General features: G+C 39.9%; 1 protein-coding gene across 6 annotated transcripts; it reads left to right on the top strand.

Annotated features, from left to right (window-relative positions):
• Nucleotide 1: 1 nt before the first annotated feature.
• Nucleotides 2-9647, top strand: LOC148853838 (serine/threonine protein phosphatase 2A 55 kDa regulatory subunit B beta isoform-like). 6 transcript variants are annotated; one of them, XM_088984223.1, is made up of 15 exons: nucleotides 2-180; nucleotides 271-384; nucleotides 821-924; nucleotides 1108-1203; nucleotides 1289-1408; nucleotides 1618-1812; nucleotides 1916-2007; nucleotides 2272-2390; nucleotides 5299-5422; nucleotides 5597-5720; nucleotides 6703-6771; nucleotides 8230-8321; nucleotides 8467-8544; nucleotides 9187-9260; nucleotides 9340-9647. In XM_088984223.1, the coding sequence occupies exons 2-15, from the start codon at nucleotides 300-302 to the stop codon at nucleotides 9471-9473; spliced, it is 1506 nt and encodes a 501-aa protein (XP_088840349.1). In that variant the 5' UTR covers nucleotides 2-180; nucleotides 271-299; the 3' UTR covers nucleotides 9474-9647. The 6 variants fall into 6 exon arrangements, with proteins under 6 accessions (XP_088840349.1, XP_088840348.1, XP_088840353.1 ...); XM_088984225.1 differs by having other exon boundaries at nucleotides 32-180; nucleotides 6686-6771; XM_088984222.1 differs by having other exon boundaries at nucleotides 3-384.
• The last annotated feature ends 15275 nt before the right edge of the window (nucleotides 9648-24922 follow it).

The raw sequence follows: 24922 nt of genomic DNA, 5'->3' as shown, positions 1-24922 counted from the left end.
TGTATCAGGAGTACGCTCTCTGATGTTTATCACTTTGCTTTGGCATTTCTTTCCGGGAGATTCCCGAGGTTATCACCGGATAAAACCATCACCTAGATACAATTTCTGAAGTTGATTGAGTTTCAGTTTCGCGTGGCCGACTACCAACTCCGAAGACTCACTACATTGGAAAAGAAAAGTGTACCTGGACGAAGCTTCTGATACCTCTTTTTTTTTTTTTCTTTCCGGAGAAAGCAGAGCTGCTGCTCTAATGGCGGCTTCTTGATATAGGTTGACACGTGGCACTAAAGTGAGGATCCATGAGTACAGCGTTCCCGACTGCTTTAGAATGGAAGTTCTCCCAGGTCTTCGGTGAACGGACACCAGGAGAGGATGTTCAAGACGGTTAGTTAGCCTTTCTGCTTTTGTTTGTTCTTATTGATTATTTTCTTCCCTTTTTTTTGTTGAATTTGTCTTCATGTTTTATGCAATCTTTACCTTTTTATCTTTTTATTGTGGTGAACTGTTCTTTTGTTGCTGGAATTCTTTACCTATTAGAGAGCTTATTCTGTTATATTTACATATTCCTTATGATTTTTCTGCTGTCAAAGGAGCTTTGCTTTTATATTCCATGTTTCTGTCTTTTGCGTTGTTATGTTGCCTAGGTAAGTTTAGGATTCATTGAACCTTTCCGGTAATATACTTGTAATCGCCTTATGGGCAGTCAGACGAATTATGCTATGAAGTTCATTTCATTTTGGTAGATATTTTCTAGCACTGATTATCATCCCTAAAAAATTTGATGGTCACTGATTGTGCAAAATTTTGGTGCCGTCTTCAGTTGATATTGTCTCAACAGTTGAGTTTGAGAAGAGAGGTGATTTTCTTGCCACCGGAGATCGAGGCGGCCGTATAGTCATTTTTGAAAGGACGGAAGGGAAAGATGTAACCATCCTTGTCTCTTGAGACTTTTGTTAAATTTTCTTTATGTATTTTTATCTGAATTTGAATTTTCTAGACTATGGCCTTCCTGCTGAAACTTATCATTTTGCAGTGAACATAAAATACTAAAATAGGTTGAGTTTACATCATTGTCCTCAATTATTCAATTCTTGGAATTTTAATTAGTGCCATTCTCGAAAAGAGTTGGAGATCTTGGATTATAGACCCCAAGGACATCCTGAATATCGCTACAAGACTGAATTCCAGAGCCATGAGCCAGAGGTATACCTTTTATTTGGTGGACCATTGTGTACATTGATGTTTATAATGTGTTTGCCGATCCTGACAATGTTACCATTTTCAATAGTTTGATTACCTGAGGAGTGTGGAAATTGAGGAAAGGATCAACAGAGTAAGATGGTGTGCAACACCAAATGGTTCACTGTTTATTCTCTCCACAAATGATAAGACAATTAAACTATGGAAGGTAATAATTTTTTTTTTTCATTTTGGAAAAAGGAATTCCACTCACTAAGATTATCAGCTGAAGGAAAAAAGGGGTCCTTTGTTCTCCTTGAATCATTTGACTGTCAACCTATTACAAGGGATGCATCAGTTTTCTTCAGTACTACACAATAGTTGTTTCATTCATTCACCATTAATTGCTCCTTTATTCTTTATGTCCCTGGAAGCTAGGTTAAGGACCACAAAGTGAAGAAAGTCAAACAAATGGAACTGAATCCATTTGTATGTTCAGAAAATTCGCTGCTGTCTAAAAAGAATTTTCTTATTGGGAAACATGAACCTTCTTTTATTAATGGTTATCATCTGGAGCGGAAAAATGAAATGCCAAGTAATGTATTCCCATCTTCCCATGAAGAGTTTGCCAAGGTATGTTTCTCTGCATTCTGCCAGATTCAAACATTTCTTCTCAGCTATATGGCTTTGGCAAAGAGTATCATACAAACTTATTCACTAGTTTTTTGTTGACTAGATAGCCAACAATAAAGAGGCTACTCTTGCAAGATGTCGGAAGATCTATGCTCATGCTCATGATTTTAATATTAACTCTATCTCAAACAATAGGTAAGTTCACACTTGGTTTTCTTTATCCCTTTCTGGAATTCTTTCAACTTCAAGTCTCGGTTTTTCGTGCTTTTCAGGCCATAAAAGAGGATACAAAATGCAAGTCTTTCTTAATTAATGCGGTTATCTCCAAATAATATTTTTTTAATTACTCTTCCTTCTCAATGATGAAAATAAAATATACAAGTTTAATTCAAATATTCAGTTTTCTTGAGTTCACTTATTGCCTCTAACATGGTACTCTGGTTTCATACCATCTTGCAGTGATGGTGAGACATTTGTTTCTGCTGATGACCTAAGGATAAACTTGTGGAACATGGAGGTCAGTAATCAGTGTTTCAATATCATTGACATGAAACCATCAAACATGGAGGATCTAACAGGTAAGCTGTAAAAAGTCCTCCTTTTGGCTTTTTAATTGAATAGACTGTGTAGCATTTCTATTTTGCACCCTTTCTGGAAGTAAAGCTAATGGAATTTCTAGGATAAAAATGGGAGAAGAATGAGAAATTATTAAGAGTGGAGAATCAACTAAAAATGCAGACAAATAGAGAATTTCATCTGTTCTTTCACAAGATAAGCCACAATCTCATAGATGCTCTTAACACCAGGATGGAATATTAAATGCAGGAGTCATGTGTTGATGTAATACCTGAAGAGTGATAAAAAAGCTTCAGCACTTGTGAATCACCATTGCCAGTCCCATAACTTGTCACCATCTTTGTCAATTTCCAGAAGCATCTAAAAGCATTGACATTACATTTTTAGAGATCTTAGTTGATTAACAAGACAAAAAAAAAAAAAACACAAAATTATGCAATTTGGAGATAATTTGAGCAATTGCTTGTCCATATCTACTTACAGGATATAAGTTCATTATCAGAAGAGTTCCTTACTTTATTGGATCTGTACTTGAAGTGGAGGGTAATGTATTAGATTTTAGATTTTAGTGACAGTAGAGTTTAATGACTGATTTGATAGTAAAGATCTTAGTACAGATGAACTTAAGTTCACTATTACCTTAGAACTTATTTAGATGATAGCAAGGGAGTTGAATGCAATTTTTGTTTGGGTACGTAAATCAGAAGATGGGATGATTATCACTCTGAGGACCAGTAGTAAACAAATGTTTTGGGGTGTCACAGACACTGATGGGCTGGCTACCACTTGTGCTCTTTGTAACTTATAGACTTTATTTTGTCATAATTTAATAAAATTGATGATAAGTTACCAATCAAATAAAATATATAAACCTTCACATTCTCTTGGGAGGACTTAGGCTGGAAAAGAAAGAATAATAAAGAATTCTCTGCAAGAAACAGGCTTATGTTTTTCTAGAAGAGGAGTGGAGATTCAAACTGAAATGATTTAGGCTGAAGGTGCAAGCCTAAATCTTTGTTAGTGTGAAGTTGTTGAGGGAAAGGTTGAAGGTGCAAGCCTTGGGATTGCTTGTTAGTGTGAAGTTGTTGAAGGTAACACTGGTGTTGACTCTGAGCATAGTGGAACCGAAATTGACCTTAGCCACAAATTTTGGACAAAGTGCAAGCTTAAACTTAGTTTGTCAAAACTGAAGGAGTCCAGAATATATCCATTTTTTCTCTAAATAGATGTACCAATCTATTGCAGAAGAGGTAACTAGGACCTTATTACTTCCCAGAAAGCTTCATTGAGCAAGCCAACATAATCTATGCATAAAAAGAAGACTGAAGATATGATAATGAGGACTGCAAGATGTTAACATGAATGAGAATTCTATATGCTTTAGATAATTTGAAGATACTTCTGTTCCTGTGGCACATATACGAAGAGGATCAAATGCCAATGTTGGAACTTACATAATTAATCTTTTTCTTGTTCTTTTTAATTTTGGGTTAGAGTTTATTGTAGAAACTATTAATTGGAATATTGTTAGGAAGCTTTTTCAATTTTCCTTTCTCTGTAATTCATTCCCTATGAGCCATAGACTGTGTTTGGACATGACTTGGGTATGATATGGCCAGATAACAATTAGCTGCCAATTAATGCCTTCTCTTCTTCTTTAATTATGTCCTTGTACTCTGATTTTGAATGTACAATTCTCGATTTAACTTTCATATTACATTCACAATTAATTTTAGAAATCGAGTCATGTTTCTTTGATAATGCTTTTTTCCAGTAGTTTCTTAAGTAGTTTTCTAGGTACTTGTAGAAGCTACGTTTGGCAACTGTTTCGGGAATTAGATACATGACCACAGAGTTTTGAATGCTGTCTATTTTGATAAAGGCTCTAAGATATCATTCCACAAGTTTTGAATTTGTGTGCACACTCTCATAATATAAACAATTTAATACTTGATTTTTTGTCCCAAGTTTTGAGTATGTGTATGTTGTGTGCATCTCATATCTTAAACAATTCAGTACTTCCTATTGCTCCTTCATTTGGTTTTTACTTCAACCCTAATTTCATCTTCCTTTTTCAGGCTTGTTCATGGTGCCATTTAGTTTCCAGCACAGTCAAATTAGTCATTTCATATATCAAATTTCTGATCCAAATGGCTGATCATTGTGTTTGACACCCTTTAGATGACATTTGTGGAGTTCCTCTCCTGCATGAAAAGAAATTATTGCATAATAGCTAACAATTTTAGGCTCATTATCTTCTACCCACCACTTCTAAGATAGTTTTATCCATGGGAGAACCATGCTTTTTTTATGAATTAATACTTGATAGAAGAATAAAAATAAGAAACACGACAAAGGTTACTTTCTAGAAACATCATTGCTCAACAGTTTTCTATTTACCTCTTGATTTCTTCAGTTTGATTTTTCTACTTTCAGGTCAAGAAAGTTCAAGAGAGAAGCCTAAAACCATTTAAAAAAGGAAGAAGAAAACAGAAGCTAGTGAATTACGGTATTATAACAGTTAGTTTGTATTTTGTCCAACATGGCTTTATCTTTTTTGAGTCTTCAATTTTCGTTGTAAGCAGTATGACTATCAAATCCTTTTGAGTTTGATCCAATTTGGATCAGAAATATGGGGTGTGAACTACAACAAAAACTTTGGAATTGCATTTAAGAAGTAATTCATAAAATTTGGATGGGAAGAAGAGTAGTACAAGTCCTTGGAGGTAGGTATTCACAATACTTAGAACTTAGTACCAATGGAGGAATAACACACTAAACCTATGCTCTTAGGACAATCTTAATGCAGGTTTGCTACTATTTGTGTACAATAAATTCATTTTGTCACCTATTCAATTTCTCTTCCTGATTGGCTGCCTTTTCCTAATGGATGTGTTGGCTTCTGTCCAGAGGTGATAACATCAGCTGAGTTTCATCCAGTTTACTGTAACCTCCTAGCATACAGCAGTTCAAGAGGTTTTATCCGGTTGATTGACATGCGGAAATCTGCATTGTGTGATCACGATGCTAGGATGTGAGTTTAATCTTGTTCCTGAACTTTACGCATGCTTGACTGGTCATATTTCTATTCCATTTTTCTGGTTTCTCTACAGAGTTCACTTCAATTTAGCTTGGTAACTCCACTTTTTACTTAGGACAATTCTTGGGGAAGTATAAGTAGCTTTTGACTTGAAATTTGTCTATACAGATTCCAAGATCGTGAAGTCCATGGACCTAAATCCTTTTTTACAGAGATAATTGCTTCTATCTCTGATATAAAGTTTGCAAGTGATGGAAGGCACATCTTGAGTCGTGACTACATGAACCTGAAGGTCTCTTAGCCATTGTGTTGAGCACAAAATTACCAATTGAGCCTGCTTCTTATCACAAATTTATTCATTCTATAATTTGCATCACCTTCTAGAAATTAAGCTGTGTTTGGTTTGGAGGAAAAAGTAGGGAAAGGTGGGGAAACCTTTACATACCTTGTATAGGTTTCCTTACATTTCCCTTCCTTTCCGTACATTTTCCTTCAAACCAAACTTAGCCTTAGGGGATCATTCTACATTTTCTGTGAATTTATCATTGGCATTTTCACAACTGTTCTGCTAGTATTGCAACTTCGTATTGTACTTTTATTTAGGTTAAGAAATTGTTTAATTCTGTGGGACCAATATTAGACTGGGGTTAGAACTAAGGGTGCAAATTGGTTAACATTATTTGAATAATATACACTGCATGTCTGTATCCAGCATGGGCCCTTGGTACACACCTCTTCATATTTTAGCAAATGTTCAATTCAGGCCGGGCCAAGTTGCACCCCTATCTGGAACCCTAATATTTTCTTCGTATCTGAGAAACTAAAACTTCACAATGGAATGAACATTTAAAACAACCAAATGCTGCAGTCAATAGTAATCAATGGTTGAGCCTGTATTATTTTATTATCAGTGTCCTCGTTTAATTCTTGATTTATTTCTATACAATTATGGTTGGCAGCTGGCATAAAATCCTTAGCGAATCCAATATGAATATGTTCAGAAATTGATTTAGACACTATATAAATGGATTATGGTTTAAAATAACAGGAAATAACAGGAAATAGTGACTTGAGTCTTGTCTAAGAAAATAAACCAAAATGTCTTGTGAAGATGTATCGGTTTCTAAAACTGTCAAATTTCACAAGTGCAGTAATCCTTTCTGAATAATTTACAGTTTACACTAAATTTTTTGTCACTTCACCATTTTTTGTCCCGGAAATAAACATTAAGTTCCACAATAATCTATGCTTATGCAGTCTGTCCCTTGTTGTAGCTATGGGACTTACACATGGAAGGCTCTCCTGTTGCAACTTTTAAGATTCACGAGTACCTACGCCCTAAGGTAAAGTCTCTTGTTTTTGTTTTCTGACTATTACCAGGAAAAATAAGCTCAATGTATTGTAATTACTTGTCAGGGATTTTTATAGTTAGATTTTTCTGTTTTGGAACACTAGAAATAGAAAAGACAATAATTTTCTGATAAAACTATCATGAAAGTCCATCCATCCATCTTAATTTTCACTTGCAAACCGTGAAGCAAGAAAGGGAATTCTCCAATGTAATATTTGCCCTCCCCTTTTGGTGCTTCTGTCATTGCTGGAAGAGACTGAGAGATGCCTTTCCAGAGTTTCCCTGTGACTTTGTTCACATTTACTTTCCTACATACATTGAATTAGGGTGGGCTAATCATAAGTCGACCTTAGCTCAGTTGGAAGAGCAGAGGACTGGTCCTCTAGGTTGCTGGTTCGATTCCAGCAGGTCGAGTTATCTAAATTTTACTCGGTAGTTTTATTTTTTGTACCTTTGAGTTCAGATGCGCCGAGAGCACCACTTATATCTGATTTGTTCAGATTTCCTCACAGAATCCTCATCACACCCATCTCATAGCACGTTGCGGCAGCACATTGAGAATATCTCCTGTACCTGTATGTTTTTCATTTCATAGGAAGATGTTCCTGCAAGGGCCGTGAGGAACATTCTGGGAGGAGGAAATCCGGATTCAGTGATTGCCCATTTGATTATTTAATATCACTAATTAATTAATCCATAATATTTATATAGTTATTTAACTAATTAATGATGCTTACTAATATTAAATATGTAATTATTTAATAATAATGATTAGTAAATTTGTAACTATCTATTTATTAATTATCAGAAACCAGTATTACAGAACAAACCCTGAATTGACTTTACTACGTTTTTATTCCAAAATTTCTTGTCTACCTTTCAAACCCATACATTTTACTTTGAACATAAAGCCATTATCAGTTGCAAACTTACGATTTTATATTTCTCCCTTACACCGTTATTTTTGATAATTCACACTTTGGGGACGTTATTCTTTTGGATTTTGAGAGCGGGGAAAGTTGGCAATGGGATTTTGGCTCCAATTGACCAAGAATACCATGTTATTTTTTCAGATTAATGTGGGGATCAGGGAAAGTTTATTTTTCTGGGTTTCACTTACCTGGGTAAGTAATACCCATCTCCTAGGTGGGTAAATAACTTTCAGTTGGGGGGAAAGATTTCAATACTTAAATGGGACAAAAATGCCCTATTTAATAATGAATTTTTATGGCTAAAATGGTCATTTTCTTTTTTACTTGGGAAATAAAAGAATATGGGTAAATACACTTACTTGGATAAGTGTTTTCCAATAAAAACTTACTCAGGTAATTGCATTTACCCGAATAAGTTACTTACCGAGGGCATTTGTTGCTAGAAAAGTAATTTATCTTATATACTCATGGTGTTTGCTGCCTTTATTGTTTGCTAACTTACCATGTTTTCTCTGCAGTTATCTGATTTATATAATAACGATTCAATTTTTGACAAATTTGACTGTTGCCTCAGTGGCGATGGGCTTCATTTTGCTACTGGATCATATAGGTTTGTGCTTTGGATAGAATGCTACTGTAGGTGCATGTTAGCTTCATTCAAGAGGGTGGCACAACCTACTGTAGGTTTATTTTTCCACTTCATCCAAACAAATGCATATGTGGTGACTCTTGGGTTTTCCTGTGTATGATTTTAGCAATGCTTTTCGAGTTTTTTCTAATGGGGATGGAAGCGAAGAAGGAACAATTCTGGAAGCTAGCAAAAATCCAAACAGGTGATTTTCATTTCATATTTAAATATCGGTTCAAACTTGCAACCCATTCATGAAAATTTTATTGAAGGAAGATCAAATGGATCAACTTCCAAGCCCTATCTAACATTTCCAATTTTCATGTTAGATACAGTTATCTATAAAAAAGAATGTCCTTGTTACTGATCAAAGAAAATAATCTATGCTTTACCAGCCACTTACCAAAAATACTGGTAAAGGGCTTAATTGGTGCTCCTGTTACGCAATTAAAGATTATTTGTATAAACAAGGTTTTAAAAACCGGACCGGACAGGGAATTGTTCTGGGTTTCAGTTTCTGGGTTGAATGGTCCGACTGTCCAGTCCAAATGGATGGCTCGCTGTGACAAAATAATAAAACAAAAAAAATCAAAAAATGACTAAAAACTGTTATCCAGGTCGACGGTTCACCGATTTGACCCTCCAGGTCAGCGATTTGCTGATCAAATCAACAGTTTTGGCCAAAAGATGGTTTTTGGGTGAAACAGAACCGGTCAGGTTACCAGTTCTTGGTTTTTTCAGCCCGACTGTTCAGTCCAATCTGCGCCCATGATACTTGTAAGGTTGCATTAGGATCAGTTGATTTGATTTTATCCACTTCTTTCTGATAAGCTTCAGTTGTAACCAGGAAGCAGTATCACCAAACTATTAGAACTAGACGGACATCACTGAGCAACCTCACACGTGGCTATCATAGACAAGGTTAGTCTGTTATCCTCCCTTCCATCTTTCTCATTTTATGTCAATTCTGTCGTAGATTTAGTCAGCTTTTTCTTCACAGGACATGAGAAGTCCAGTATTGATAGTCATGGACTCCCTGACCTGAACTCCAAACTGCTACATCTGGCCTGGCATCCAACGGCGAACTTAATTGCTTGCGCTGCTGCAAATAGCTTGTATATGTACTATGCGTAGCTCATTTGTATAATTTGTATAAATACACTGCATATAGTTCTTCGATACCTTCATCTCAGTGCCTAAAAGAGACCTGAGATAAACTATAAATTAAGAGGGTCTTGTTATGGCTTACTTAACGTTTCTTGTATGTATGTAATTTATTTATTTGTATATAAATCATGGTTTTTAAAACTGGACCGGGCAGTATGATTGGACCAGAAAAGGGAACCGGTCAGGTGACTGATTCCATTTTACCCCATAACCATTCTCTCTAAAAACCGTTGATTTGGTCAGTAAACCGTTGACCCGGGCAGTTGAACCGTTCAAACCATTTAATGATTTGGCTGGTTTTTATTTTTATTTTTTATGTTAGAATGGGCAATCCATTCAGTTTGATTGATTGGACCATTCTCAGGAACTGGGACCGGTTCATTGTCCGGTTAAATTTAAAAAACCTTGATATAAATAAACAGACCACCAAAAGTTTGTAATTTACCCTTAAAAAGAAGACAAATTACGAAAAGGCCTTGAATGCCCGAATGCCCATGAATGGAAAAACAGATACGCAATACCTAATACAGCAGCCCCTAATGTTATTCTTTCTACCCTTCATCATCTCAGTCAACTTCGGCTATTTGGGAGTGATTGGGAGCTTCCTGCACGTTACACGTTACACGTTACACCACCCAGTATGCCTTCTTGGCTAAAAGAAATAGATGATAAATACTCTTTTACCCCACACAAACGGCTACGTGTCATGTGCAGAAGGTCCCAAGCAGCCAAGTTTTGTACAGCCAGAAAAAATTGTTTGTAAAATAAATTTTAATATATTTACAAGAATTCTTGGTTACTTGTATCTTCATTAGAAAGGTAGTGATTGGTGAATTCCACGGTGATGTATTCGTTGTTGGTCGCTCAGAAGCACACACAAGATGACCAGACCATACCCTGGTAAATGATATTCTTTTTCGAAAAAAATAACACTTAGGATGGTGTCATGGGTTTGTAGTTCAGAATAACCAAAAGAAACATTGTAAAAATTGCATACTCCTCAGGTTTAGCAGTATTGGAACATTAAACAACTACTCATTATTCAGTGAATGTGTACGTACACCTACCTAAAGGTCGAGAAGTATTTGTGTCTAATAGTTCTGTTAGCGTGGAATAGTGTCTAACACTTCTCTTTCTGATGGATTAATAAAATCTAATGGTTGAGACCTGAGAAGTATTCGTGTCACTAGATTTGAACCGCAAGAACCAGCCTGACCTAGAAATAACTAAAAGAAAATTCAAAGGAATGCCATTCTCCAACATATATCTATCATTTTTTGAAGATGTTTGTTTCCGCAGGCATCCATTTTATGTACAAGCAAACACCATAGAGTGGCATTTCTTTGCAGACTCGTTTTCGTTACTTTCATAAGCAACCAAAAAGGAGCCTCGGAAAAAAGAAAAGAATAAAAAAGTTGGGATACGGAACAAAATCGAAGAGCTTTTTTACCATCACTAGTCGCTAGAGGTGTTTGGAATTTGGCTTGGCAAATCAGTGAATTTTCAGGTATGACTGGGGGCTAGTACAAAACAGTTCAGCTTGATAAAAATTGGTGAAACAAATTCAAATTGGTGAAGAGTTGAGACTGATCAAACGAAGGGAAAAGAAAATAGGATAACTGTGGAATTGTGCTGTGTTGGAAGAGCGACTTCATCAGCAGCCATTCCATGTCCATAAATCCCTGGACAGAAATCAAGGGGTAGAAAATCCGTCTTTCTTTTCAGAATTTAAGCCAGACAATGAATATTTTCCTAATGCCCCAAAAGTAGAAAAGGAATAAGCTTTTTTCTGTGTCCAGTATAGATTAAGAATCCCGACTGAAAAAAAAAAAAAAACATAGATTAAGATTTCCATTTTGGCAACAGCCATGTAAAAGCTTGCATTGATATGACAGAGATTTTTATAATTTGAAATGTAGAATAGATTATCAGAGTTTTGTTGATTTCTGGACCAATCTACAACCTAATTTCAATATGTAAACTGACAGTCTTCCTATTAAATAGAGAAATTGAAAACTTTACCTCTCTGCTCCTATCAAATGTTGAAAAGAATAATGCTGAATTCAAATTCATTTCGAAGTCCAGGAGAAATTGAGAACACGGATTTCAGAAAGTGGTCAAACAAATCATGGGGAAAAGTAAGAGTCTGGTCGCTTCAAAATTGTCGACTATCCATGGTTGACCTACAGAGTATATTCCCTGGATAAATGGTGATTATCAATTTAGCGTGATCACCAGACCACATTGGGTAGAATTCATATTATGCCTGTGCATGATATACATCTCATACTTAGAGGGTGAACCTGGGGGTTTGAGATGAGATAGCAGTTGGAGGCCTTGCCCTAGAGCCTAGGTGTGAGGCTCAAACACCCTCCTAAACACTTCTATAACAGTATATATCATATTATCTTCTTATCGCTGTAACTTATTAATACTTGAGATTAAGGCTGAGCTGAGTTGAATTTATCATTGTAACATTTAAACTATATTTACCATGGAGTAACACTATTAAGCAGGAGCTATCTTGAGAAGGTGTCAGGTGAGAGTTTATTATTTTGATACATGGGTGAGAGTTTATTATGTATACCAAATACTCTGGTGGTCAACTTAACAAGAGCTATTCTTGAGAAGGGGAGAGTTTATCATGTCTACCAACTACTCTAGTGTTCAACTTAATAGTAGGTGTGCAACTTGGGCAGGTTCGGGTTGAGCTTCTGTCAAAATTTGAATGGGCCCAGCCAAAAGCAGTGTAAAATGCAAAGTTGGGCCAACCTGAGTTGCACCCCTACTTAATAGGTGTCATTTCCTTTCAAATCTGTGAACAAATTTTAGAAGGATAAGATAAATCAACTCTTGATTGTTAGTTCCTGCATGATAGTACCAGGGGTACCTTTTTATCCCTTGAGCAGAATCCATAAGGTTGCATTTGGATGTGATGTAAATTTTACATCGATTTGGTTTTGTATGCGTTTGGAAAGAGGGTGTAATTATAATTGATGTAAAACTATATTTCGGTTTTGTGTGCGTTTAGATGGAGTGTAGTTTTACATCGATAATCGATGTAAAACCTCATCAACTCTAAAGTTTTACATCAACAATCGATGTAAAAACTACATCGATTTTATCAATGTAAAACTTTACGCTCTTTCACCCATCACTATTTTTAAAAAAGCAACGGTCACTTTCTTGTTCACTTTCTGATGACATTTTATACTATTCCAAACGCAACCTAAGCCATTTTGCTGCAAAAGTCAATGTCTTTTGAGACCACGAGAGAACAATTAAACCTTTAAGGATTTGTTATAATTGCATATCAAGTAATAAAATACATTAGTACTTGATGTAACGGTTTCTGGTCACGTATCATTTTTTTGGCTAAGTACCTCGTCACCTCGTTTGCTCCCAAGTGGCTGATGACTTAGAGGCTGAAGTGGAACTCGCTACATAGCGCAACCCGGCTGCTCCCTACAAGAGATGATCTGCTCATCTTTGTAGACGGCGGTAACTGAGGAACCTGCAAGAATTGAATCAGAGAACCCAGGGTGGCTTACCCGACGAGGTCACTCCAATGGCTAAGTTAGCACTTAGTGGTAAAGAGCTTGAAGATGATATCAGAGAATTAGAGAGCTAGAGATTAGGGGTTACCATCTCATCCCTCGCCCATGGGGGGTGAGGCCTTTATATACTAGAGTCCTTGTGGGATTGGTGGAGCAGTTCCTGGATTCCTGGTGTGATGGGACCTGCTTTTGTGTTAGGTGGGGATAAAGCCACCGATCGGTAAGAATGCCCATTTCCGCCTAAATCAGGGAGTGGGTGAGCTAATATAGCCGTTACAAGTCATGACCCGTAAAATGCGGTGTACGGTGGTGAGCTCCTCAGGGTTGTCATGTGGTGGTCAGTCTGACTAGGAAGCGAGTTGTCTATGAGGTGTCGAGCTGCTTGTGGTGAGCTGCTTATGGCGTGGCGAACTACTTGTGGCATGGCAAACTACCTATGGCGAGTTGCCTATGGTGTGGCAAACTACCTGTGGCGAGCTGCCTGTAAGTGTCGAGCTGTCTGTAAGTGCCAGGTGTCATAAATGTCATTGGAGGGCCAAATCCGCCCTCATCATTTGCCCCCACTCCCGAGCTGAAAGTAACTTAGAAAAGGGAGTAGATTTCTCCTTTTGGCCCAGAATTCGATGAGCTCATAAGCACTGATTCAGTTCCTTAGGCTCTGTGAGTGACTCGTTGTCCACTCTTGGATTTTGCCCATGCCGAAGAGGCGACTGAGTCTTATGTGGTGTCGAGGTCTCTGCCAGTTTGATACTTTAGCCCTTAGGCTCTGGGAGCGACTTATAGTCCACTCTTGTTGATTTTGTCCATGCCAAAGAGGCGATTGTGTCTTATGTGCCCATGCCAAGGAGGCGACTAGGACTAGCTCGCCCATGCCGAAGAAGCGACTAGGTCTTAAGTGCCCATGCTGAAGAAGCGACTAAGACATAGCTTGCCCATGCCAAAGAGGCGACTAGGACTTAGGTTGCCCATGCCGAAGAGGCGACTGGGACTTAGGTGCCCATGCCGAAGAGGCGACTGGGACTTAAGTGCCCATGCCGAAGAGGTGACTAGGACTTTGCTTGCCCATGCCGAAGAGGCAACTAGGACTTAGGTGCCCATGTTGGAGAGGCGACTGGGACTTAGGTACCCATGCTGGAGAGGCGACTGAGACTTAGCTGCCCATGCCGGAGAGGCGACTGGGACTTAGGTGCCCATGCCGAAGAGGCGACTGGGACTTGCTTGATGCAGGGGTCTTTTATCAGTTCGCGCCTGGGCCAGGCCGCCAGGTCGACTGTGCCTCGTCATTTGGTCTACTTCCAAGTGGCCTATGACTCAGAGGCCGAAGTGGAGCTGCCTAGGTGCCGATCTGCCTGTGAAGCATTGGGCTGACCAAGTGTCGAACTGCTTGTGAGGTGTCGAGCTGCCTGTGAGGTGCTGGGCTGACCAGGTGCCGAGTTGCCTAGTGGCGATCTGCCTAGTGGTGAGCTGCCTAGGTGCCGAGCTGCCTGTGAGGTGCAGGGCTGACCAGGTGTCGAGCTGCCTGTGAGGTGTTGGGTTGACCCGGTGCCGAGCTGCCTGTGACGTGTCAAACTGACCAGGTGCCAAGCTGGATTGATGAGCTTCATTGCTCTTTAGAGACCTACAAGGAACTAAATGTCAGAGGACCCGTGGTAGCTAACCCGGTGAGGTTGCTCTGATGCTTAAGTCAATACTCTCATAGTAGACTGCGAGCTAAAAATCACAGTCAGAGGACCCGTGGTAGCTAACCCGGTGAGGTTGCTCTGTTGCTTAAGTCAATACTCTCATAGTAGACTACGAGCTAAAAATCACAGTCTGAGAGATAGAACTTGCTTACTTGCTTTTGGGGTTGGTGCCTTTATACAATAATTGTCCGGCATGGGCTTCACGCACCATATCCGAGATTTCTACGAGGTCGTCTAAGTGGTTTGAGATTCTTGGAGGTAATCGCCATGCATGTTGATCACCCTCCAGATCGTTTGACACGTGGGCCAATTTTCAAGAATCGTGGGAGTGTTTGGATATGCATGCCAAATTCGTTGGTGAGAATGTCTTGCAAGTCACCACGTCGGCACATGTGCTAGGTTGCCAAGTCGCACTTGTGCCAGGCTGCCAGGTCGCACCACGGCCAGGCCGCCAAGTGGGCGCCTTAGAGCTATGACTGCGTTGCATCAGCCTCGTGACGCCGATCACCCACTCCTACAAGAAGATACCAGGAACTTAACCTTCGGGGGCAGTACCACTAACTTTAGGTTGTCAGCTTGCACAGGAGCCTTGGAAGGCTCGACCAGCAAGGGCGCCCATGTATTCTATTGGTTGCAAACTCCCACTGAAGCCACGAAGAGCTCGTCTTTGTAGAGGGGACCTCGCGAAGAGGACTGATGAGGTTTTATCTGAATTGAAATTAAAGTTGGTGGAGCTGCTTAATCTGTTAGCTTTCTGCATAGTTTTTGAGTTTACAAAAAATGAAAACTATAAAGCGAGAGCTTCAGTTTCTAAAAAGTGAGGCTTTAGCTTTTTAAGAGGACTTAGTTTTTTGTAAGATGAGAACTTAGCTTTTTGTAGGATGAGAACTTAGCTTTATGTAGCGTTTCCCACAAACGGCACCAATTGATGTAACGGTTTCTGGTCACGTATCATTTTTTTTGGCTAAGTACCTCGTCACCTCGTCTGCTCCCAAGTGGCTGATGACTTAGAGGCTGAAGCGAAGCTCACTACATAGCGCAACTTGACTGCTCCCTACAAGAGATGATCTGCTCATCTTTGTAGACGGTGGGAACCCGGGGTGGTTTACCCGGCGAGGTCATTCCGATGGCTAAGTTAACACTTAGTGGTAAAGAGCTTGAATATGATATCAGAGAGTTAGAGAGCTAGAGAGTAGGGGTTACCATCTCATCCCTCGCCCCTGGAGGGTGAGGCCTTTATATACTAGAGTCCTTGTGGGTTTGGTGGAGCAGTTCCTAGATTCCTGCTGTGATGGGACCTGCTTTCGTGTTAGGTGGGGATAAAGCCACCAACCGATAATATTGCCCATTTCTACCTAAATTGGGGAGTGAATGAACTAATATAGCCGTTACAAGTCACAATCTCGTAAATTACCTGTAGGAAAGAAATTTTTATCAACTAAAGTATGATTTAGAGAACCATCTTTCATGCAATCCAGTGTCTAAACTGATAAAATGCAAGTGAATAGAGGAAATTACCTAAAACTAAAAATTGAAAAGATGCAGCCAAATCTGACACGGACTTGGTATATATGAATCCATAATCCAGATCACTTCTTCAACTCCTGATAATAGCAATGGACCAAATGAAGATTGTTGCTCCCAACTTCGCAACCTAATATAAGACTATTACAAAGTTAATATCTGTCTGTAGACAGTTGCCAAAATGCAAAATGTTTTTTCTGTTATGATACCCAGATACAATAGTGCCGTATAGTGTCAGATACTTCAATTTTTAGTGTAAATACCGTATTCGATGCTGTATCCAGCAGCGTCCTTTCCGTATCCGGATAACACAGATATAACAGGACTGGAATTTATCTAAACTGCAAATGTAGCCTCCAGACTTGCAGATACAATACAGTGAAGTCATTGTTTGAAATCAAGAACAGAATCATCGTCATCCACTATCAAGCACAATGAAGTTCTAACAATCCTTATTTATTTTTCTTTCTTTATCTTGTAATAGAGTACCATTTATCGAGTTCAGGTGAAAAACCTCTATCATTATCACACGGAAAGGCATAGGTTTTCTGATAAATCAAAATTATTCAATGAAACTAACGTAAGACATGCAAATCTTCAGGATAAACATGAAAATCACATCTAACCAGTGCCAAGAGAAGATCTAATAGGAAGAAATAGTAATTCTGAATCCAGAGTTTCTTTAACAGCAGCACCAGTTCACCAAAGATCTGAGCGAGTTAAACAATCAGCACCAAAATTTTACACTAGTCAATAATATTTCCTTATGCATCAAAAGGTAAAAATGAAATGAAGGAAAAACATGAAACATGCTATACTTTCTATTCTTTTAAAATAAGACAATCGAAGTGATGAGGGCATACGTGGCCCTCCATTCAAATTGTGACACGTGGTACCTCGTGATAACTAGAAAAACACCCAGCTAACAAACTTACAAAGTTGGTGACCCACTTGGGCACCAGTCTGGCCGGCCTGGCACGACTTGCGCGCGGCCTCCGCGAACTGCGCACGGCACGCGCGACCTGCGCGGTGCGCGCGTGGCCTGCGCGGCGCGGGCGTGGCTTGCGTGAACTGCGCACGGCACGTGCAACCTGTGTGGCGCGCGCGGCGCACGCACGGCCTGCGCGAACTGTGCATGGCCTGCGCGAGCTGCGTGCGGCGTGCGGCCTGCACGACCTGGCTGACCTGGACCAGCCTAGCGCATGATCCAACCAAGCTGCCCATAAGGCGCCCACCGACAAACCTGGCCTAGACACTGACCCGCCGACTGACACAGACGCCAGCTTGATGACCTGGTCTAGACACTGACCCGCCGACTGACACATGCGCCGACCTGACGACCTTGCCTAGACACCGACCCGCTGACTGACGCAGGCGCCCCCTGACAACCTGGCCCAGGTGCCGACCTAGCTGCCTGACACAAGCGCCAGCCTGACGACCTCAAGGAGTTCACCATCGTACCCCGGTTCTGACAGGATGCGACGAATCTTACTGTTTGGAGGTTTTTCACCCACCTAACCCACGAGGACTCCGGTATATAAAGACCTCACCCCCCAAAGGGGAGGGGGATGAAAAAAGGGAAGTAACCTTGCTCTCTAGCTCTCTCATATTATCTTCAAAGCTCTCTACAATAAGAGTGCTAACTTAAGCGTCGGAGAGCCCCCACCGGGAAAATACCCCCGGGACCTCTGATTCAGTTCTTGCAGGTCTTTCAGCTCCCGCCGCCTACGAAGAGGAGGAAAAGATGGAGTTCTCGAAGGTCCCTCAGCTCCCGCCACCTACAAGGAGGAGAAAAAGATGGAGTTCTCGTAGGTCCCTCAACTCCTGCCACCTACAAAGAGGAGGAAAAGATGAAATTCTCGTAGGTCTCTCAGCTCCCGCTGCCTACAAAGGAAAGAAGACCACCTCATGCTGAGGGCAGTCGGATTGCGCCGCACCAGGGAGCTCCAGCATTCTCTAAGTCACCGGCCGCCTAGTAGGTAGTTCGCTACCAGGCAGTTCGCCACCAGGCAATTCGCCACAAAGCAGTTTGCCACAGGATGCGACAAATCTTACTGTTTGGAGGTTTTTCACCCACCTAACCCACGAAGACTCCGGTATATAAAGACCTCACCCCCCAAAGGGGAGGGGGATGAAAAAAGGGAAGTAACCTTGCTCTCTAGCTCTCTCATATTATCTTCAAAGCTCTCTACAATAAGAGTGCTAACTTAAGCGTCGGAGAGCCCCCACCGGGAAAATACCCCCGGGACCTCTGATTCAGTTCTTGCAGGTCTTTCAGCTCCCGCCGCCTACGAAGAGGAGGAAAAGATGGAGTTCTCGAAGGTCCCTCAGCTCCCGCCACCTACAAGGAGGAGAAAAAGATGGAGTTCTCGTAGGTCCCTCAACTCCTGCCACCTACAAAGAGGAGGAAAAGATGAAATTCTCGCAGGTCTCTCAGCTCCCGCTGCCTACAAAGGAAAGAAGACCACCTCATGCTGAGGGCAGTCGGATTGCGCCGCACCAGGGAGCTCCAACATTCTTTAAGTCACCGGCCGCCTAGTAGGCAGTTCGCTACCAGGCAGTTCGCCACCAGGCAATTCGCCACAAAGCAGTTTGCCACAGGATGCGACGAATCTTACTGTTTGGAGGTTTTTCACCCACCTAACCCACGAGGACTCCGGTATATAAAGACCTCACCCCCCAAAGGGGAGGGGGATGAAAAAAGGGAAGTAACCTTGCTCTCTAGCTCTCTCATATTATCTTCAAAGCTCTCTACAATAAGAGTGCTAACTTAAGCGTCGGAGAGCCCCCATCGGGAAAATACCCCCGGGACCTCTGATTCAGTTCTTGCAGGTCTTTCAGCTCCCGCCGCCTACGAAGAGGAGGAAAAGATGGAGTTCTCGAAGGTCCCTCAGCTCCCGCCACCTACAAGGAGGAGGAAAAGATGGAGTTCTCGTAGGTCCCTCAACTCCTGCCACCTACAAAGAGGAGGAAAAGATGAAATTCTCGCAGGTCTCTCAGCTCCCGCTGCCTACAAAGGAAAGAAGACCACCTCATGCTGAGGGCAGTCGGATTGCGCCGCACCAGGGAGCTCCAACATTCTTTAAGTCACCGGCCGCCTAGTAGGCAGTTCGCTACCAGGCAGTTCGCCACCAGGCAATTCGCCACAAAGCAGTTTGCCACAGGATGCGACGAATCTTACTGTTTGGAGGTTTTTCACCCACCTAACCCACGAGGACTCCGGTATATAAAGACCTCACCCCCCAAAGGGGAGGGGGATGAAAAAAGGGAAGTAACCTTGCTCTCTAGCTCTCTCATATTATCTTCAAAGCTCTCTACAATAAGAGTGCTAACTTAAGCGTCGGAGAGCCCCCATCGGGAAAATACCCCCGGGACCTCTGATTCAGTTCTTGCAGGTCTTTCAGCTCCCGCCGCCTACGAAGAGGAGGAAAAGATGGAGTTCTCGAAAGTCCCTCAGCTCCCGCCACCTACAAGGAGGAGGAAAAGATGGAGTTCTCGTAGGTCCCTCAACTCCTGCCACCTACAAAGAGGAGGAAAAGATGAAATTCTCGCAGGTCTCTCAGCTCTCGCTGCCTACAAAGGAAAGAAGACCACCTCATGCTGAGGGTAGTCGGATTGCGCCGCACCAGGGAGCTCCAACATTCTCTAAGTCACCGGCCGCCTAGTAGGCAGTTCGCTACCAGGCAGTTCGCCACCAGGCAATTCGCCACAAAGCAGTTTGCCACCGAGCAGTTCGCCACCAAGCAATTCGCCACCAAGCAGTTCGCCACCGAGTAGCTCGCCGCGGGGCAGTTCGCCACCAGGCAATTCGCCATCAGGCAGCTCGCCACCAGGCAGTTTTCCACCAGACAGTTCACCACCGGGCAGTTCGCCCCAAGCAGTTCACCACCGGACAGTTCGCCCCAAAGCAGTTCTCCACCGAGTAATTCGCCAGTAGGCAGTTCACCACCAAGTAGCTCATCACCAAGGCACGCCACCACCAGGTCAAATAACGAGGTACTTAGCCAAAAAATTTTACATCACAAAACATTGGTACGTAGCCGAAAATGATTACATCACGAAGTAAGAAGATATTCCGTCAACAAATCAAAATAAAGTATGTAACTGCGCAACACCAATCGAGCTTGAAGCAGGACGCATTCGATCACAATAATTAACAGAAGAAAAAAATAAAAATTGCCAGTTTAATCTTCAATTCCACAGTCGAAATTTCGGAAATGTGCACGGGATAAATTGATCGATGGTTATCAAAATTTTTTAATCGATAAAGCAAAAAAACAAAAAAAAAAGGAGATGGAAAGGAACCGCGGCTTACCAGATCTCAAGGAAGCAAAAGCTTTGTCCCAGAGGGAGAGATTGTAATTTGATTCGAATCCCCGCTCCTCTACTTATTCGTATACAAGTATTCGCTGTCAACTCGAATCAGTCGAAGTGGTGGTGAGACCGACGTTCTTTGGCGGGAGAACTCCGACGAACATTAGCGCCTTACGTGGCAGATCAAGGGTTGCTTTATAGAGCAATGTTACCCCAACGCGCCGTTACCTGCACGAGAATGATCTTTTACGTTCTAATGACAATGGGTAGCGTTTGGTTGATAGTAGATCTGTATTTTTTCTTTTTTGATTATTAAGATAAACGCATTATCCGGTAAAGGTAATTTTTCATCCCTAATACCGATGGTAAGACCTTTTATATAACCATCAATTTTCAACACTTCTCTTGAATTCGTAGTAGTTTTTTCAAAATGTCTAAAATTCATCGTGTCACTAAGTTTTTATTTTTTCAAAACTCACCTTCCCTTAGTGTACCATTAATGTTTTTTAGGAGAAGAGTCCATGTCAACATAAATAACAGTTCTCATGACCAAATTACCCTTGAATGGTGAGTTAGAGGAAAAATGGTTTTTTTTTGTTATTAATTTTCTTGTTTTTTTTTTTTTTTGCATTTTTAGTGTTTTGTTAGAATTTCCAATGTTTTTTTATATAATTTCCATTTTTCTTTACATTTTTTTATTTTCTACAACCTATAAAATTTCTTGTATGTTTTGTTATTTATTTGCAATTTCTGTGTTTTTCTATAGTTTTTTATGTTTTTTCTACATTTTTTTATTTTCTGATTTTGTTTTTCAATTTCAATAGTTTCTATAATTTGAAAATAATTTTTATTTTATTTGCAAAATCTATAACTTTTTATAATTTTGTATTTTCTATGTTTTTATGCATTTTATATTTGAAAATATTTTTTTGAACTTTTTCCTTTTTCATGTCTAAATATTAAAATGATAATATATTAACATCCATTAATTTATTTTGTATATATTTTATATTTCTCTATTAAGGTCAAAATAGTAATATATTAATACTCGTTAGTCTGTTTAACGCCAAGTTAGTGACATGGTGAATTTTAGATATTTTAAAAGATTATGATGAATTTAAGAGAAATGGTGAAAACTCATGGTGAGTTTTAAATAATTTCTCATTTATAGCTAATTTTCTTAAAAATATATTAAATAATGGGATGCGCTACCCAATCCGAACTCTCCGCCACGACTCCATTTCTCTCATTCATTTTCTCCTTCTTCTGTCTTACCCTCACTCATTCCCCATCTTTTCCCCTCCCCATCTTGTTGTTGACCTCCCCAACCATTTACCGATCTCCCCTATCCCCTATTTCGTTCATCGGTCGAGTAGAGTCGACTACAGTAGCGGAAATCGTGTGATAAAGATGAAGACTGTTCTAATCATATTCCACTACTCCAACACCGGAAGGCTAGAACAGAGTGACCTATATTTTCACTCTTACATTGGAAGGTCGCACTACTCGGATTGATCTCTTGATCATATTCCACGAAGGCCGTCCTTGTTGGAGGACTAGCAACCTGAAGCGAGAATCGTCTGAGAAAGACCCCCTTTCCATCGATCAAAACAACACTAAGTTGAGAGCCTGAAACAAGAAATGACAGGAATGACAATGTGGAAAATGGCTTTAGGAGATTTTTATTTCTGATATGGATTGAGTAGGGTTTATTTGATATTTGACTTTTTGCAGAGATAAGAAATTGAGAATTTAGTGAAGATCTTTGGAAAAAGAAGGATAAAGTGAGGGCTTCAACGGAGAGATACAGAGATTTCGGGTGAAAAAAAGCAAAAGAGTAGAAGATGGTGCAACTTTGCTTAAATTAAAAAAAAAAAAAAAAAAAAAAGGAAAACAAATAGAGCAAGTCGATAAACAACGAAGAGATACAGAGGGTTTCAGTGCTGACGGTGCCCTTATTTGATATTTTATCAAAAAAGTTATCCTATACTAATTATTATATAAAAATTATTACTTTTATTGTTATGTAGGGATGAAAAGTTGCCTATCGGCAATAAACCCTTATTTTAACTAGGAATAATAATAGTCATTTAGTCTTTTACATTAACCCGTTGGTTCACGGTGAGAGTGTACCCTCCAATAGGAGGCATGCACGTCATCTATTCAAATTAAGCCATTTTCGTTAAGGTTATGAGCCCTTTGGCATGTCTTTTCGGGAAATCTTTTGGTTGTTTAGGAGCTGGGAAGATTGATTTTCAGTGTAGAAGATATAGCTGCCAAAAAATGGTGCATTGAAAAGACACGAGAAGCTCATTTTAGGCTGATTTCAGGAAGCTTCAAATGAAGTTTCTCGCGTCTTTCGCATTTTAATCTCGCACGGAAAGACGTTGGCAAATGCATGGAAATACATGTATCTATCAAACTATCTTCGAGCTACTCAGATCTTATGTCAAAAACTCAATGCGTCTTTTAACTATCAGAACTACAAGAAGATCTTCTCAAAAAGACGTACTAGACGGGCCCGTTGTCTTTCTATTAAATGGGTGTATACGATTCACTCGGTCACTAATAAAAAAAAAACACAAAAATAATTTAAAGCTCTCATTCTGAATCATTTGAACTCCCCTTCTTCCCAATTTTTTCAACCGAGCCCTAACCTTGGAGCAATTTGAGCACAACTGAACTCCAATGGCTATAAAAAATACATAGCGATAAGTATTTGTTTGTTGCTTACCGCTCTTGCAAGGGGTGATACATCGGAGGAGCTGATGAGGTGGTGAACTTGCATGAGCAAGGGAAGCTTCCGCCACTCTTGCAAGGAGTCCCAGTCAATCACTCCACTGGCCCATGCAACGAATGCATAGGGAATGCTTCGTGTTGTGCTTCAACTGCAATGGCAATTGCAAAGTCAGTCCTAATGAAGGGACTGATGATGGATGGCCCAACTGTTGCCCAGAATGCAATAAGAATGAATTGACCATCTGCCCAATGTATTGATTTTCTTATTATTTTGATTTCACAGTGCTTTGAGTTGAGAAATTTATGAACTGAAACCACAGATGTTCTTTGTATCAATTTGTGTATGATGGAATCACCATTAATTTGATTATGTAAATTCAACTTTCAACAGAATAAAATTAATCCCTCTCTATATGCACAATTGTCATGAAGTTGATGAAGAAAGAACATTCTTTATTTCTTTTTAATGGAATCAGAAAAATCATTGAATGGATTGTCAATTTGTTACTTCTCGGTGCATAGAAAGACACTTGCAAACAGAATCTTTACTAGCATATAGTTCCGCCTCATCTACAGATTTCAGGTTAATTCTTCCTCTTGCAACACAAAGACAATTCAAATCTAGAGATAAACAGATGGCTCCAGACGAGAAATTCAATTGGTCGATGGTACCTGCATCTATAAAGACATATATAATGCAGTCTATATCAGGAAAAATTTGGGAAAGGAACGGAAATGTAAAAAAATCTTTACAAATTTTGTATAAGTTTTTTTATATTTTTCTTCATTTTCTTACTTTTTCCTTCAAATCAAACATCGCATAAAGGGAGAGAGAATTTTGGAGGTAATTGATGTGTTACATTGTCCTCACTTTGTTGAGTATTTAATTGGTTAAAAACAGTATTGATCTTTTAAAGTAACTGAATTTGTCTATCTTTAAAATACACTTTATTTCCAGCGAACTACATACCAACTTAAAACTTGGATTTTAATTCATTCACTAATACAGTTTGAGCCAAAAATAAGATTTAGCTGAATTCTTTTGCTGTTTAGCAGGCCGTAGAACCAATGATAAGATTCCACACATGACCCAAACAAGACCGCTTAAATAAGGGGGCATTCCAGAAAAATATGATTTATCGTTTCCACATTATTATGGCATAAAACACCACTACGGTTTTGAGATACATCCCAAATTTGTTCACAGACTGGAAAGAAATTATTTATCACCCTCCATAAGAAAAAGTTGTTCACGTGGAGCTATTGGAAAGTAACAAATTAATCCATTTCTGACAGATTTTTAGATTATCGTGAGGTCTAATTTGTTCGGGAAACCAAAAATGTTTGTAAGCATGTTTTGGAGAAAACTTACTTGAGGGGATGTAAGGTCCAAATTCAATCCAGGTTATCGAATGCTCCTCTGGAAGGATGAAGTTTTTTTTTTTAAATATCCTGAATTATGTCTTGATCAAAATATTGATTGAGGAATGAGAAGGTCTACATTCCATCCAGGTCCCATTGATGATTTAAGTCCGAAAAGGACAAATTTCTTAAATTGGAGGCAATTAATAGATCAAGCATTTGAATACCGTTCAGGGTT

This window comes from Nelumbo lutea, chromosome 4, assembly GCF_056320005.1.
Source record: "Nelumbo lutea isolate HS-2025 chromosome 4, American lotus-T2T, whole genome shotgun sequence".
Classification (NCBI taxonomy): domain Eukaryota; kingdom Viridiplantae; phylum Streptophyta; class Magnoliopsida; order Proteales; family Nelumbonaceae; genus Nelumbo; species Nelumbo lutea.
This window is presented reverse-complemented; position numbering and strand designations above follow the sequence as displayed.

Excerpts from the sequence above, each read along its gene's own strand:
- LOC148853838 (XM_088984223.1), top strand. The coding sequence starts at position 300 with ATGAGTACAGCGTTCCCGACTGCTTTAGAATGGAAGTTCTCCCAGGTC. Across the intron at positions 5,721-6,702 it reads GTGACTACATGAACCTGAAG|CTATGGGACTTACACATGGA; the intron begins GTCTCTTAGCCA and ends CCCTTGTTGTAG. Across the intron at positions 9,261-9,339 it reads ACGTGGCTATCATAGACAAG|GACATGAGAAGTCCAGTATT; the intron begins GTTAGTCTGTTA and ends TTTTCTTCACAG.